General features: G+C 42.0%; 1 protein-coding gene across 6 annotated transcripts in view; it reads right to left on the reverse strand.

Annotated features, from left to right (window-relative positions):
- Positions 1-206: 206 nt before the first annotated feature.
- GHR (growth hormone receptor) overlaps positions 207-17,267 on the reverse strand; it is a 397,172-nt gene continuing 380,111 nt past the window's right edge. For 4 of the 6 annotated variants that reach the window (XM_056540822.1, XM_056540815.1, XM_056540805.1 and 1 more), the window contains 4 exons: positions 16,753-16,900; positions 11,727-11,817; positions 9,089-9,158; positions 208-3,558 (listed from right to left, as the gene is read on the reverse strand). In XM_056540822.1, coding sequence (XP_056396797.1) covers positions 2,611-3,558; positions 9,089-9,158; positions 11,727-11,817; positions 16,753-16,900 — 1,257 coding nt within the window. In that variant the 3' untranslated portion in view covers positions 208-2,610. Of the gene's footprint in view, positions 3,559-9,088; positions 9,159-11,726; positions 11,818-16,752; positions 16,901-17,267 lie in introns of all 6 variants that reach the window. The other 2 variants (XM_056540836.1, XM_056540829.1) reach the window with 1 other exon arrangement.

Here is a 17,267-nt window from a genome sequence, read left to right on the forward strand (position 1 = left end):
ATGATGAGGATGTTAATGACGGGTCTGGATGATGACAGGGGGGGATGAGGTATTTCCCACCCTAGGCTTATACTCGAGTCAATAACTTTTCCTGGGATTTTGGGTTGAAATTAGGGGTCTCGGCTTATACTCGGGTCGGCTTATACTTGAGTATATACGGTAATACAAAATTCAGCGGTAAAGTATATTGGACCTAGAAATGACATGGTGTTAAAACTTCTTCAAAGTGAAAATGCTATATAATCAATCAATATCATGTTATAGAGCAGGAGAAGCTGAGCAGAGTGATATATATATATATATATATATATATATATACATATATATATATATATATATATATACACACATATACATATATATCTATATCTCTATCTATCTATCTTTGTGGGTATTGATTAAAATCTGACATTTCCAGGCATAGGAGTCCAGGGGGTAGTCCAATAGTTGAGAGAAATTGCCCACTGGACTCCTGAGAATAGGAAGAGCAGGGATTTCAATCAACATAAGTTATAATGAGTCTTTTCCCACAAAGATATACATTAATCTGCTCAGCTGTTCCTGCTCTATAACATAATGAAGATAGATTAGATAGCACTTTCATGGTGACAGGTTTCCTGGCTATTTTAAAGGGCCACTGATCATCCTGATTTAAAAGTAGTAATCTGGTGGAAACATTTTTTTTTTTCAAATGAACTGGTGCCAGAAAGTTAAACAGATTTTTAAATTACTTCTATTTAAAAATCTTAACCCCTCCAGTACTTATCAGCTGCTGTATGCTACAGATATACTACAGAGAAATTTGTGAAGTTCCTTCCAGTCTCACCACAGTGCTCTCTGCTGACATCTCTGTCCATGTCAGGAACAGTCCAGAGCAGGAGAGGTTTTCTATGGGGATATGCTTCTAAGCGGGACAGTTCCTGACATGGACAGAGGTGTCAGCAGAGAGCACTGTTGTCAGAATGAAAAGAACTGCACAATTTCCTCTGTAGTATACAGCAGCTGATTTTAAAATAGAAGATTCTAGAATTCTGTTTAACTTTCTGGCACCAGTTGATTTGAAAACATTTGTTTCCCACTTGTTTCCACAGGAGTTCCCCTTTTATCTACTAGCTCATGATAATGAGTACAATATAAGCAGAACTTTAAGGACTCCCCAGTGTAAACCCTTTCATAATTTATGTTCATTGAACTCCCCTTGGAAGATTAATAAAAGCATCAGCATATATTCTTAAAAAATATGGTTAACATAAAAACCTGATTTAAACAACAATAGGTAATTTTCTGATGACACCATCCCTTTTTTCTGGCAGGCCAAAAAAAAAAAAAAAAGTTGCCCCAAGAGAATGGGCCACAAAATCTCTACGCACATATTTAGAGGTATATTGAGTGTCTGTGTCTTTGTGCATTAAATCCTATATTTTAGGAAAATACTGTATACAATGAATTTCTAAATAATCCATAGGCTCTGTATATATACACCACATATTGATTTCACGTTTCAGGTTTTGGATGTAAAAATATACTCTGTAAAAAACATTTGGGATCTGCATTCACTGAGTCACATTGTATAAAGTAGTAGCGGTAATGCTGGCAGAATAGTCGAGTGTACAGAGCATGCAGCAGTATTTAATTCATGTGTCAAATCTTACTATTACAAAATATCAGCTCAAAACTATTTTTCTGTGTTTCAATACTAACCAGACCTGCTCTCATATAGCCCTATTATTAACCCATTCGCATAGCACGTGGTTTTCCTCAATAAGCAATTGCATTTAAAAATGTTGTTAAATATTATCATCATGACTGTCAAAGTTTAGACAAGAACAACTGGTTAATTGTTGGGTCTGCATTGTATATGGCCATCAACCAGATTCATTATCCCATTGGATGTTCAAAATGATCCACATGAAAGGGGGTTTGCATTGCCAATATATCTACATTACAATTTTATGGTGGAGTTGGACCAAAGATGAAGACATTCTGAACCACTATATAGACAATTAACATGTATTGAGTTATCATCTGATTCTGCAAAAATGTCATTGGATAGCATCTCTACCAAGGACAACCTTGGATTGGTGGAAGTTACGAGAGTTTTATGCTCCAACCTCTCCCCTACTCAAACCTTTGGACAAACTATCCTACAGATGAAACCTTTAGGCCTGTTCTCAACTATATTGACAGTCGGAATAACTACACCAGTTCCTAATGGATATCAATCCACCAAGAAGCCTTCTAAAAATTAGTAGGTGTGCTCTAAAGTCGAATCTTTCGTTAACTGTAAAACGTAACGTGTGATATAATGAGTATAGACAAGCAGACATACGACACCGAATAAAGATAACACATTCAGTTTGGATTGATGGATGTGTGGATAGTGTCCCAGGGTGACAGATGAGAAGTAGCTCTAGACAGACTACCCTATGATTGCTACAATTCATTACATAAATGAAATAATTTGATAAACATTTTGGCATTCTTACATTGAATATATTAGCTTAAGCTTTACAAGATAAACACAATAAAAGCTTGTAGACAATGTTTTTTTTTCTTTTTTTTGGTTCAACCGTACAAGCCCATGCGCTAAAATTCTAAAATAAAAAGGTATTATGGCATTACTTTGTTCACTTGATCTGTGGACATATAGCCACATGGTTGTGGAAACTCCTTGCCTGGCGGAGCAGTAGTGTTAAGCACAAGGTTTTGTGGTGAGTTTATTATGTGAACAGAGGTATAGTCAGCCACAGGCGTCTCATAACTCAAAGCTTTTTCCATGGCATGAGAGCTCATGGTGGCAGCTGTAAGGCTTTCGGGGGTGAAGTAGCTGTCCAGGGTAGGATTCTGTTGAACACTTTGTGAGGCCTCCACTGGGAAATTCACAGCACAGAATGGCATCACTGCGGTATCACATACATAAGAATTGTCCACATTGAGGTTTGGTGACTGTTGGATGGCTGGTTCATTGCATTCTTCGTTCTCCATCTTTACTCTTTGCCCTGGTGAAAGAAGAAGTCTTCCGGCTGGTGTAATATCACTTACAAGGGCATAGAAATCCATGCTTGGCTTTGAACCGATGCTCTTTAGATGGGTCGTGGCAGGCACACTCGACTCATTACCAAGTAATGGGCAAACTTTACAATTCTCCGGCTTTGTGCTCATCATTTCTGTATTTGGCATTTGGGTTTTTGTAGGCACGCCTCCACTATTTGATTTTTCACTAAGGCACAAGAGATCTGCTTGGTTATTTTTTGTATTCTGACATTGTCCAGTATCTGAGGTTTCATCACTCATGTCGCTGTTACCAAAATCTGTTTCAGGAATATCTGGTTCGCAACAGCTGGCCCGGCCAGAGTCATCATCCTTGACAGCCAGACAACTACTGGCCTTGGGGTATTCTTCTCCCAATAGCCGGTCAGTGTCAGTGCCCTCATTCTTCTCTTCCTGGTCATCAAGGTCAAGCTCAATGAATTCAACCCAAGGGTCCTCACTGCACAGCTGTTGCTTGTAACTGTCATGGCTGGCAAGTATTGAGCTGACTTCATCCAACTTTCCTTTCTGTTCAAAAGACAGAAACATATAATTACTATTCATAGGACGTGACAACAGATGGGAGTATGACATTCTGAAGATTATGACTAATACTTATTGACAATTGATGCTAATTAAAACCATAATAGCTGAATGGATGCCATATAAAACAAGACATTTTTGGCTTCACACCTTGGGATCTTTCAGTACACAGTATATGTAAACTCTATAGGCATAGAGATCATTACTGCAGTTCTAAAAAAAACTATTAATAGTGCTCAGATGGGGAATAGACTAACACTAAGTGTGGTGAAACATGGTGTGTGTGGGGGGGGGGGAGCCTGATATAACTGTTTTATATACAGCTAGCAGATTAAACCTGTGGTTTATTGCACACACTGCATACACACTATATAGCTGATAAGGTATAGGACCAATTTTCCTAAGCAAGTTAGACCTAGTATGGACATATCACTGTTATAGCTGAATCACTACAGGGATCTTAATATTTGTGAAGTAATTTATTAATAAAGATATTGGAAATCACTTTCAATACACAATTAGTGAATGGGAAATGTAGGCTATTACTGTCTATGGTGGTTTATGGTGTTGTGTTCAATAACCATCCATTCACTGGCTTTAAAAATGTAGATCAGTGCTTGCTTACAGAGCCTTTACATGGCTTGAGCATAGGACAGGGAGGGCTGGATCGTTGGATTGCTGGATCATTTGTGCTGTCCTTTCCCTGTCAGCCATCTATTACACTGGAAATGTGCAGCCACCGACCATTAATTTTTTTGATTGGTCAAAACTACCCAATCACCTCAGAAACAAGTGATTGCTTATTCATCAGGTGATCGCTGGCCCTATTACACAGGGTAATCCCTTTGCTAAGTGAAATTGCGCAAACCAGTGGTCTAGCTTCAGGCAGCTCCTGGGCCCTATTCCAAAAAAAATTCCAGGCCCCCCAACCATGTGTCATTTATTTAAAAAAATAGTTTTTTAATGTGGATTTTTTGAGCCCCTCAGGCCTCTGTGCCCAAGTTAGACTGTTACTTCTGCACCCTCTCAAGTTACGCCTCTGGCACAGACCGCTGTGCTATTCCGTTAAGCTTGACCCAATTAAGAACCATATACCATTTGATATCCATTTTATAACATAGAATCAAACATCCAACATATATATTCCAGGATTCCCTCTTAAGTATACATCCACAGATCTTGCTGGTGCAGTGTATAACTAGAGTAAAATGCAACAAAAGTAGTTTAAACTCAACCTCAGGGACATGCACAACCATTGGGAAGGCTCAAGTACAAAAAAGGGAACTTCACTGTGTGTATTATCCCTGTACTGTGACATCACTGTGTGTATTATCCCTGTACTGTGACATCACTGTGTGTATTATCCATATTCTGTGACATTACTGTGTGTATTATCCCTGTACTGTGAGATGACTGTGTGTATTATCCATATTCTGTGACATTACTGTGTGTATTATCCCTGTACTGGGACATCACTGTGTGTATTATCCCTGTACTGTAACATCACTGTGTGTATTATCCCTGTACTGTAACATCACTGTGTGTATTATCCCTGTACTGTGGCATCACTGTGTGTATTATCCCTGTACTGTAACATCACTGTGTATTATCCCTGTACTGTGGCATCACTGTGTTTATTATCTCTGTACTGTAACATCACTGTGTATACTATCCCTGTACTGTGATATCACTGTGTGTATTATCCCTGTACTGTGACATCACTGTGTGTATTATGCCTGTACTGTGACATCACTGTGTATACTATCCCTGTACTGTGACATCACTGTGTGTATTATCCCTGTACTGTGAAATCACTGTGTGTATTATCCCTGTACTGTGATATCACTGTGTGTATTATCCCTGTACTGTAATATTACTGTGTGTATTATCACTGTACTGTAACATCACTGTGTGTATTATCCCTGTACTGGGACATCACTGTGTGTATTATCCCTGTACTGTAACATCACTGTGTTTATTATCCATGTACTGTAACATCACTGTATATATTATCCATATTCTGTGACATTACTGTGTATATTATACCTGTACTGTGACATCACTGTGTGTATTATCCCTGTACTATGACATCACTGTGTGTATTATCCTTGTACTGTGACATCACTGTGTGTATTATCCCTGTATTATGACATCATTGTGTGTATTATCCCTGTACTGTAACATCACTGTGTATATTATCCATATTCTGTGACATTACTGTGTGTAGTATCCCTGTACTGTAACATCACTGTGTATTATCCCTGTACTGTGACATCACTGTGTGTATTATCCCTGTACTATGACATCATTGTGTGTATTATCCCTGTACTGTAACATCACTGTGTATATTATCCATATTCTGTGACATTACTGTGTGTAGTATCCCTGTACTGTAACATCACTGTGTGTATTATCCCTGTACTGTGACATTACTGTGTGTATTATCCCTGTACTATGACATCACTGTGTGTATTATCCCTGTACTGTAACATCACTGTGTGTATATACTGCTCCCTATGACCTCCCCACCCCCACATACCGTACATTGGTTTTTATACCTTACCCCCACCATACTTTCCCTATTTCCTCCTCCTCCTCTGTGAAATTATACCTTTCAAGACCTGGTAATGTCACTGCAGGTTCTAAAAGGTCCTTAAAGGTCCTGTAACAGTGTTTGTGCTGCTGTTTGGACTTTGTACAGCACAAATAGCTATAGGACAACATTCATATTATTGCAATCTGCCATATTTGGGCAAAAAAATCATAATATGCCAAAAATCATGGCAAAATGTAATAACATGCTTGTCAATAAGGCAGGTGTAGAAAAAGGGCAAGAGCTCAAAGCCCCCTTTTATGTCTATGCGTGCACATCTATGCTCAGCCCTACAAGTAATATTTTGTAAGGGCTGCTGCTATTTGTAGTATTCTTTTCATTTATACATTATTTTATTTAACTGACATATCCACCTGCATTTGCTCAAACAAAAGAGAATAACCATTGTACCCTATCTACTGCTGAGATTACATTAAAAATATTCTTGTACTGAATCATTTTTTTTTATTTATTAATCTATACAAAATAATAGAGCAGAAATTTGCTTGTAAATTTTGTATAGACATCTGGGACCCAAATGCTAAGGCACTTGGTAATATGAATAAATTCTTATAAAACATCTTTAGTGCACAATGAACATCCTCTGAATTTAAAAATCCAATTAAAAGCAATATAAAGAAGGAAAGCAGCAGCAGCACAGTATTACAGCAATGTTACAGGTTGTGTGCAGAGCCTGGAGGGAGCGGATTCATCACAACCACAAGGAAAAGAGAAGAAGAACTCATTGAGAAGACAAGTGTTGAGACCCATGGCAAATACAGTAGTATAAGACACCACAAAATCTGTGTAAAACTGTTAAAGGACAACTGCAGTGCAATATACACTTATCCCCTATCTACAAGAGGGCATAAGTGTTTGATCACGGGGGTCCGACCACTGGGACCCCCCGAGATCTCCCTAACGGGGCGCCGCCATTAGCGCTCATAGTGAGCGCTAAGACGCGTAGGGTCGACCTAGAGGTCGACGGTGATGCCCCGTCTCCTCCCCGTCCCCATACAGTTCTATGGGGGAGCCGGGGAGGCACGAATGCTGCCTCCCCGCCTCTCCCATAGAGATGCATAGAGGAGGCGTGCCGGCCGCAACGTCATGCTGCGGCAGGCACGCCCCCTGCACGGGAGAGCCGCGGCACAGCCGCGGCCCCGAACAGGAGATCGTGCGGGGTCCCAGCGGTCGGACCCCCCGCGATCAAACACTTATCCCCTATCTTGTACATAGGGGATAAGTGTATATTAAGCTGCAGTTGTCCTTTAAAGCAATCTAACTTGTATTTTCTTACTGACTGCAGTGTGTCTTATACAATTCTGTTTCCCATCCTACTGTGGAACATAATAATACGCACCTCACTGCTGCTGACCTTCTTTATGAAAGCTATACGTGTGTTTCAAAACAAGCAGTAATATACCTTCTTCTATAAAGGATTCCAAACTTAATGGCCCGCTGGTATAGACTCTACTCTTACAGAATTTTTCCAACAGTGTCCTTTAAGTGCTAGAGGGTTTGTGGACAAACGGGGACTCTTAAAGGAGTACTCCTCTGCTCAGTGTTCGGAACAAAATGTGGCGGGGGCTCGTGACGTCACGAGGGGGTGGGGCCGTGACGTCACGCCTCACTCCCTCAATGCAAGTCTATGGGAGGGGTGTGGCAGACATCACGCCCCCTCCCATAAACGCGGGGCCGTGATGTAACGAGCCCCAACGCCGGTTCTAAGCGTTCTGAACATTTTGTTCTGAGCACTGAGCAGTGGAGTACCCCTTTAAGCATATATTTTTGAACTATTTTGTACAAAGGCTAGTCTCTAATTTTACATGCTATACTCTCCCATTTACTCCAGTTCTTTTTTATTACACTACTCCAATACTCCAGTGAAAACTGGATACATCACTTGATTAATGTGCCCAGATCTTGTTGACACCCCAACAAGTGGATCAATAACATACAAGGAGAAATAAAGGTCATATCTTCACAATCAGGGAGCATGTTTCCAGAGGACATGGTCACACCAGAATACATAGCCTAGCCATAGCCAGAATACAGAGCCTAGCCATAGCCAGAATACAGAGCTTAGCCATAGCCAGAATACAGAGCCTAGCCATAGCCAGAATACAGAGCCTAGCCATAGCCAGAATAGATAGCCTTAAGACAGAAGCAATGGAGATAAGGATAATGGGCCGATGGAAGGGTCGATGGAGTGTTGGAATAACTATGCAATATACTTGACTGATTTGGGGTGTGCAGCTTTACCATTGGCTACAGAACTTAACAAATGTAATGAAGCGTACCTCCAATGACCAAAGTCACTTCAATGTAGGACATATAACCCCTTAGGTGCCACAGTTAATAGCGACCATGACATTTAGGCAGTTATATGTCAGGAGTCGGGCATTTTAAAATAAAGTCACTAAGTGCCCCCACTCCCTGCTGTAGATAACTATGCAATAGGAAACAAAGCATCCCTTTCTGTCTCCACAGCACCTGTCTCTAATACGAGACCCAATGCAATGTAATCCTATGGCACTGTCTTGTGTTGTAGAGGGGTACTGTGGAGACACAGAGGGGAGCAGGTGCATTTGGGCACAGATTTTAAAATGCATGGTCCCTGCCAAATAACTGCCTAGATGCCATGGTCGCCATTGGGATTAAGTGACCTACATTAAAGTGACTTTGTTCAATGGAGGTAGGCTTTAATACATTTGTAAAGTTATGTAGCCAATGGTAAAGCTACCAACCCCAAAAACAATTTGGACAATTATACCCCCAATGTTTTTCTTAGGTCATAATTCACAAAAAGTTAATGAAAATCACAAAGAGAAAATTCTATTTATATATAGTAAATGAAAATCATATACAGAAAATTCTATCTATCTATAGTTAAAAAAAAAATTGGAATAATGCCAGCCTTACTTGTAGTAGAATAGGGTCAATCCCTTTAATCTTTGGAACAGGCACTGGAGGGAGAATCAGCAGTTTCAGCCTATATTGTATAGAAAGAATCAGAGTCTATATTTAGTACTTTACAAGAAATCATATTCTATGAATTGTATTGAACAACTAAGTCGCCTTAAACATATGAGAGATTTATGCTGTGAGATTTCTTTAGTCCAGCCAGTAATCCAGAAAATAGGATAACCCAGCATCCGTAGGATCCCATTAATGTAGGATTACAGGACTTGTATGCAGCATCTACTGTACCTTATTGTTGAATTACATTTTGATCTAAATACAAAGTGAGACCACTTAAGGTTTAAAAAGGCATAAACAGTCTGGGATTTTTTGACAGTATTCTGGAGAGAGTCCACCACTGCCATATACAGCGGCCTTTATTATCCTGCTAAATGATCTCTAGGGCAACGATAGGGAACCTGCACACAGAATCGCCTATTATTTTTCTAACTCATCCATAGTTATGGAAAGTGATTATCTAAAAATGTGAATTTTAAGTGATTATTACATTTGCTAGTACATTATTTAAAGTAGAATCATAGTGAAGCCCTATAAGCCATTTACACTGATCAGCCATAACATTTAAAGAAGATATCCCATGCAGCAAAGAAAAAAAAAATACCTAGCCATTCCATAGTATATTCACCTACCACCTCTCTGACATGTTTGTGATTTTTTTTCCGCCCCCCATTCACTGGCTATTCAGCTCATAAATTCCAGTTACTTCCTGGTTATGGTGACTATGCCTGTGATCTCAAAGACTACATTTCCCTGCATGCACTGCTCACATTTCCTGCTCTCAGCTGTCTGAGCAGAGAGCTTGTTACCACCCCCTAACTTATGTTAGTCACTCCCACAGCTCTGCTAGCTCACTCCCACATAACACTGAGCTCCAATCATTGCCCTATACAGCAGGGTGGCCACGAGGAAACAAAATGTAATCTCAGTGCTCAGAGAGAGGGACCCTGGAGTTGAAGCTGCAGTTTTACACTGTAAAATCACTCCCTCCCCCTCCTCCTCTCAATGAAATAGCTTTACAGTGGCACAATCATCTCTGCCCTGCACTCCTCTCTCCCCAGTGCTCAGTGTGACAGCTCCCTCCCCTCTCCTCCGTTCTCAGTGTAAAAACATTAGCAAGGAGAGGGGAGAGAATCAGCCTGTTTGCTGGGGCTGCTATGATCTGAATCAGCAGGCATATAGGCAGTGCTGCTCAGCCAATCACTGCAGAACAGAGGGAGGACAGTGTGAATATTCATCAGATGGGAGGGGCTAAGGCCGAGCACAGGGAGCTCTCTGCAGCACAGGGGTTTTCTGGGTAATTGTCACGTCACGGCCCCGGGATGCTGCTGATAACAGCCTGAATAGGGGGTCGAAAGTCATGAAAACCTGAAACAGCTGAATTTCCTGTCAGACAGAAGAATGCAGATAAAGCTTGTTTCTAAGCAGCATTGGTAATGGAAGTGATTTACAAACCTATATAACTTTACCTTCTGCACTAAAAGATGAACAATTTTTTACTGTGAGACTTGTCCTTTAAGGGGTTATCTGACTATTTAAAATCAGATTGGCAGAGAGGGCAATACATGGCATCCCTGCCAATCAACTTAAAGGCAAGACAAAAACCTCCAAGGAAAGTGGACATCAGGCGCTGAAGGAACAGACAACGTGGAGACAGTAAAACATTTATTCCCAGTATTCCCATTTATTCCCAGTGTGCATACTGGGAATAAATGTTTTACTGTCTCCACATTGTCTGGTCCTTCAGTGCCTGAAGTCCACTTTCCTTGGAGGTTTTTGTCTTGCAATTGCTACACCGGTGGCACGGCAGCAGTGGACCATTGTTACATACCTTCACCCAAGTTGTGCTGGCCCATGCACAACTTGTTCTGGTAAGCGCTACTATCATCTAGTGTCTTACTTCGATTTGACGATATTACACCATGGAGCGCTCCAAAGGATAGGGATAAGATGTCTGATTGCGGGGGTCCCGCTGCTGGGATCCCCCTACAATCTCTGTGCAGCAGCCAGCGTTTGTTTGGAACGTGGGGTGCGGGCGGCGGGGTTGTGATGTCACACTCCCTCCCATAGACTTGCATTGAGGGGGCATGGCGTGATGTCACAAGGGGCTTGCCCGTAATGTCACAACCCCGCTGCCCACTCCAAGCGAAAATGTTCCGAACGCTGGGGCAGCGGAGTGGTCTTTTAGCAGCTCTGGTCCTTGTACACAATGTAGCATTGTCCAGATCCAGTGACCTAGACAATACTGCAGTCCTTGCACCACCGACATAAACATCTTTGAACACCGTTGAAAAATATTGGCAAACAAACGTAGATGGTTCCCTTACTTTGTGCCAACATTTTGCACAAAAATTTCCGCATTTCAAATCATCTTGTTGGACAAGGTGCACAAAGTATTTAAACATGGTCCAAACAATGTACGTCAATATTTTGAAACAAATTGAGCCAGAATTGTGGTACATTTGGAATAGTTAAGCTGCCCCACTGTGCTTGCCTCTACATGATGGCTGCTCCTCGTACTGATGGATATTATTCTATAAATCAGTGACTAAATCTTCCCAGCAAAAAAACAACAACTTACCTTTTCTTTTTACAGAACAATATAAAGGCGAGGATCATCAGGACTGCAAATATCCCAATAACAATAAAAAGGGGCCATGGAACATCGGGTTCTGGAAGAAAAAGATTACTTTAATGTCTTTATTATAGATATTACCGTATATAATTTCAACCCAAAATCCCAGGAAAAGTTATTGACTCGAGTATAAGCCTAGGATGGGAAATATCTCATCCCCCCCTGTCATCATCCAGACCCGTCATTAACATCCTCATCATCATCATCCCCTTGTCATCATCCCACACATCCCCCCTTCATCATCCCCTTATCATCCCACACATCCCCCCTTCATCATCCCCTTGTCATCATCCCACACATCCCCCCTTCATCATCCCCTTATCATCCCGCACATCCCCCCTTCATCATCCCCTTATCATCCCACACATCCCCCCTTCATCATCCCCTTATCATCCCACACATCCCCCCTTCATCATCCCCTTGTAATCATCCCACACCCCCCCCCTTCATCATCCCCACACCCCCCCCCTTCATCATCCTCTTCTCATCATTCGCCCTCAGTGGTCTTCAACCTGCGGACCTCCAGAGGTTTCAAAACTACAACTCCCAGCAAGCCCGGGCAGCCATCGGCTGTCCGGGCTTGCTGGGAGTTGTAGTTTTGAAACCTCCGGAGGTCCGCAGGTTGAAGACCACTGCGGCCTTCAACATCATCCAGCCCCCTCTCACCCCCTTTAGTTCTGAGTACTCACCTCCGCTCGGCGCTGGTCCGGTCCTGCAGGGCTGTCCGGTGAGGAGGTGGTCCGGTGAGGAGGTGGTCCGGGCTGCTATCTTCACCGGGGGCGCCTCTTCTCCGCGCTTCCGGCCCGGAATAGAGGCGTTGCCTTGACAATGACGCAGAATTACGTTGGCAATGAACGCACCTCTGCGTCGTTGTCACGGCAACGTGACTATTCTGAGGCCGGGCCCGAAGCGCTTAGAAGAGGCCTCCCCGGTGAAGATAGCAGCCCGGAACACTATCCCACCGGACCACCTCCTCACCGGACAGTCCTGCAGGACCGGACCAGCGCCGAGCGGAGGTGAGTACTCAGAACTAAAGGGGGTGAGAGGGGGCTGGATGATGTTGAAGGCCGCAGTGGTCTTCAACCTGCGGACCTCCGGAGGTTTCAAAACTACAACTCCCAGCAAGCCCGGACAGCCGATGGCTGTCCGGGCTTGCTGGGAGTTGTAGTTTTGAAACCTCTGGAGGTCCGCAGGTTGAAGACCACTGCGGGTGGGGAAGTTCACTCGAGTATAAGCCGAGGGGGGTGTTTTCAGCACGAAAAATCGTGCTGAAAAACTCGGCTTATACTCGAGTATATACGGTAGTAAAATTCGGCAAAACATCAATGGTTCCGAAAAGTGGAAACTCCTCTGACTAATGGAAAGATTCCCAAGCAATATATATGGATAGGAAATGCCCTGATACATTTTTCTAAATTCAATTTTGTCATATTCCTGTTTTTGAGTTAATCAGGGATCTTTAAAGGGGTACTCTTTTTTTTTTTTTTTTTAAATGAACTGGTGCTAGAAAGTTAAAAAGATTTGTAAATTACTTCTATTAAATGACTTTTATTAGCTGCTGAATAGTACAGAGGAAATTCTTTTCTTTTTAGAACACAGAGCTCTCTGCTGACATCACGAGCACAGTGCTCTCTGCTGGCATCTCTGTCCATTTTAGGAACTGACCAGAGAAGCATATATTTGCTATGGGGATTTTCTCCTAATCTGGACAGTTCTTAAAATGGACAGAGATGTCAGCAGAGAGCACTGTGCTTGTGATGTCAGCAGAGAGCTCTGTGTTCTAAAAAGAAAATAATGCAATTTCTAAAAAGAAAATTTATGCAATGAGTGGTGAGAACCTGTGCTGGATTTCTCTACCACAGGACCTACAAATTGGGTTGTAAGAAAATGACCCAAGGGTCATTGACAGGAAAAACAGGAGCAAATGAGCCCTCTTGACCCAACTGGCTAGAAGGGTGGTGGTAGTGTTAACCATCACCAGATCAATGCCCCATTTTAATCTTTGTCATTATGCTCATTATTTATAATTCTTATTGTTATTACTATTGTTATGCTTGTCAGTTGAATTACAGTGATATCTAATTTATTTAGTTTTGTTATGTTTTGCTTCTTTAAAAAAAATCAAATAAAAATAAATAAATAATAATTAGAGATGAGCGAACTTACAGTAAATTCGATTCGTCACGAACTTCTCGGCTCGGCGGTTGCTGACTTTTCCTGCATAAATTAGTTCAGCTTTCCGGTGCTCCGGTGGGCTGGAAAAGGTGGATACAGTCCTAGGAAAGAGTCTCCTAGGACTGTATCCACCTTTTTCAGCCCACTGGAGCACCGGAAAGCTGAACTAATTTATGCAGGAAAAGTCATCAACAGCCGAGCCGAGAAGTTCGTGACGAATCGAATTTACTGTAAGTTCGCTCATCTCTAATAATAATAATAATATTGTTTTGCATTGCTATATTCTGATCTCTGGCCCCACTTTTTACAATCTGTTTAAGGAGCTGTATGAGGGCTTGTTTTTAATGCATAAGCTGAAGTTTTTATTAATACTCTTTTAGGGTCCATTCACACGTACGCAGATTTGATGCGCAGGATTTTCTGCTGCAGATTTCAATGTAAACTAAATGACTGAGCACAGCTTCTAATCTGCAGTTACAAATCCTGCGCATCAAATCCGTGCAGGATCCTGTATGTGTGAACCTACCCTTAGGGTAAATAGGACATATTGATCACTTTTCATTCCACATGTGAAATGTGAGGTGACAAAAAAAATCCAATTATATAACATTATGTTTTAAAAGTTTAGACATTTCTACATGCAGCAAAACCATTTTTTTTTTTTTATTGGAAAATTTGAATTTTTAGTATAGGGGTAATAGTAAATCTTACAAAGGGCTTCAGAAAGGCTCCTTGCTGTCCTGGCAACTAAACATTACCCTACGACTGCATTGCTGTTGCGGTCGACCTACATCGGAGTGATCTCTGATGCACTTACTGAAAGTTGCACACCCACCATTTATAGAAAAGGATAAAACAGGGCCCTCCTTAGCTTTATGTACTGATGCCATAGAGTAACATTTAATAATAAGCACTACTAATAGAGAGACCTGGAATGCAGATTTGGTAAAATTTATAATAATGATAATTTCTTACACATTTTAAATGTTTTAGTGGTCAAGGCAGCACTCTACCACAACACCACAATCCGCAAAATGAAGTATGAGTATAACAAGTGGAGTATAACTCCAATGTGAAATTATTTCATTGCTTTATAACATGTTTAAGTTTTTCCTAATTTGCTAAAGCAATACAGGCAGTGTCCAATTTTTGTATGCTATCTGTTTCCGAATATGAAATGCACTGCAAAATACACTGCTCAAAAAACTAAAGGGAACACTAAGATAACACCTCCTAGATCTGAATGAATGAACTAATCATATGAAATACTTTTGCCTTTACATAGTTGAATGCGCTGACAACAAAATCACACAAAAATGATCAATGGAAATCAAATTTGTAAACCCATGGAGGTCTGGATATGGAGTCACACTCAAAACCAAAGTAGAAAACCACACTACAGGCTGATCCAACTTTCATGTAATGTCCTTAAAACAGGTCAAAATGAGGCTCAGTAGTGTGTGTGGCCTCCACGTGCCCGTATGACCTCCCTACAATGCCTTGGCATGCTCCTGATGAGGTGGTGGATGGACTCGTGAGGGATGTCCGCCAAGACCTGAACTAAAGCATCTGCCAACTCCTGGACAGTCTGTGGTGCAACGTGAAATTGGTGCATGGAGCGGGACATGATGTCCCAGATGTGCTCAATCGGATTCAGGTCTGGGGAACGGGCGGGCCAATCCATAGCATCAATGCCTACCTCTTGCAGGAACTGCTGACACACTCCAGCCACATGAGGTCTAGCATTGTCTTGCATTAGGAGGAACCCAGGGCCACCTGCACCAGCATATGGTCTCACAAGGGGTCTGAGGATCTTATCTCAGTACCTAATGGCAGTCAGGTTTCCTCTGGCAAGCACATGGAGGACTGTGAGGCCCCCCCAAAGAAATGCCACCCCACACCATTACTGACCCACCACCAAACCGGTCATGCTGGAGGATGTTGTAGGCAGCAGAACGTTTTCCACGACCTGCTCTCATCTGTGAAGAGCAAAGGGCACCAGTGGCGAATTTACCAATCTTGGTGTTCTCTGGCAAATGCCCGGTGTTGGCTGTAAGCACAACCCCCATCTGTGGACATCGAGCCCTCATACCACCCTCATGGAGTCTGTTTCTGACCGTTTGAATGGATACATGCACGTTTGTGGCCTGCTGGAGGTCATTTTGCATGGCTCTGGCAGTGTTCCTCCTGCTCCTCCTTGCACACAAAGGCAGAGGTAGCGGTCCTGCTGCTGGGTTGTTGCCCTACTACGGCCTCCTCAACGTCTCCTGATGTACTGGCCTGTCTCCTGGCAGCGCTTCCATGCTCTGGACACTACGCTGACAGACACAGCAAACCTTCTTGCCACAGCTCACATTGATGTGCCATCCTGGATGAGCTGCACTACCTGAGCCACTTGTGGGGGTTGTAGACTCCATCTCATGCTACCACTAGAGTGAAAGTACCGCAAGCATTCAAAAGTAACCAAAACATCATCCAGGAAGCATAGGAACTGAGAAGGGGTCTGTGGTCACCACCTGAAGAACCGCTCATTTATTGGGGGGTGTCTTGCTATAATTTCCACCTGTTGTCTGTTCCATTTGCACAACAGCATGTGAAATTGATTGTCAATCAGTGTTGCTTCCTGAGTGGACAGTGTGATTTCACAGAAGTGTCATTGACTTGGAGTTACATTGTGTTTTGTAAGTGTTCCCTTTATTTTTTTGAGCAGTGTATGTCAGCTCTATGGATGTTATTATTTACTGTGACTGTTTGGTTCTTGCAGTTTTAACATAATAAAGAACTGGCTGATACTTACCTACATTTACTACTGTTGGAACCACTAATACTTCACTGAACTCTCCAAAGTTTTCATTCCCTTTTTGCCGGCATCGGACCCTCAGCATATACTCCTTGCCTATTTTCATCCCGTAGATAGGTGAGTACGTGGTTGTCACCATCTCATACTAAAACACACAAACAATGGAATAAACATCATGGGGGGTATATTACATTATATTATATCTAAGCTTTTCCCCACTGGTATCTCCTTAGGGGTATGAACACCAAGACCCATGATAAACCTGCTATATTTTTAATCTAGTCTACGTTTTCACTATGTAACTATTAAGCCATGTTTCCAATCAGTTTTTTGGTCATATTTTTAAAGCTGGGGGAAAAACTGGTTTACAGCTCCAAAAAAAGGCAAAAAAAAACCTGTGTGAAAAAAATTTTTTTGTAAATCTGCCCCATTGTTGTCTCTCTGTGGGTGTGGGTTACCAAGTATTTACATGGTCACTCACTGAAGTCTGATGGCAACATGCCATACTCCAT

Source organism: Hyla sarda, chromosome 1 (genome assembly GCF_029499605.1).
Source record: "Hyla sarda isolate aHylSar1 chromosome 1, aHylSar1.hap1, whole genome shotgun sequence".
Taxonomy (NCBI): domain Eukaryota; kingdom Metazoa; phylum Chordata; class Amphibia; order Anura; family Hylidae; genus Hyla; species Hyla sarda.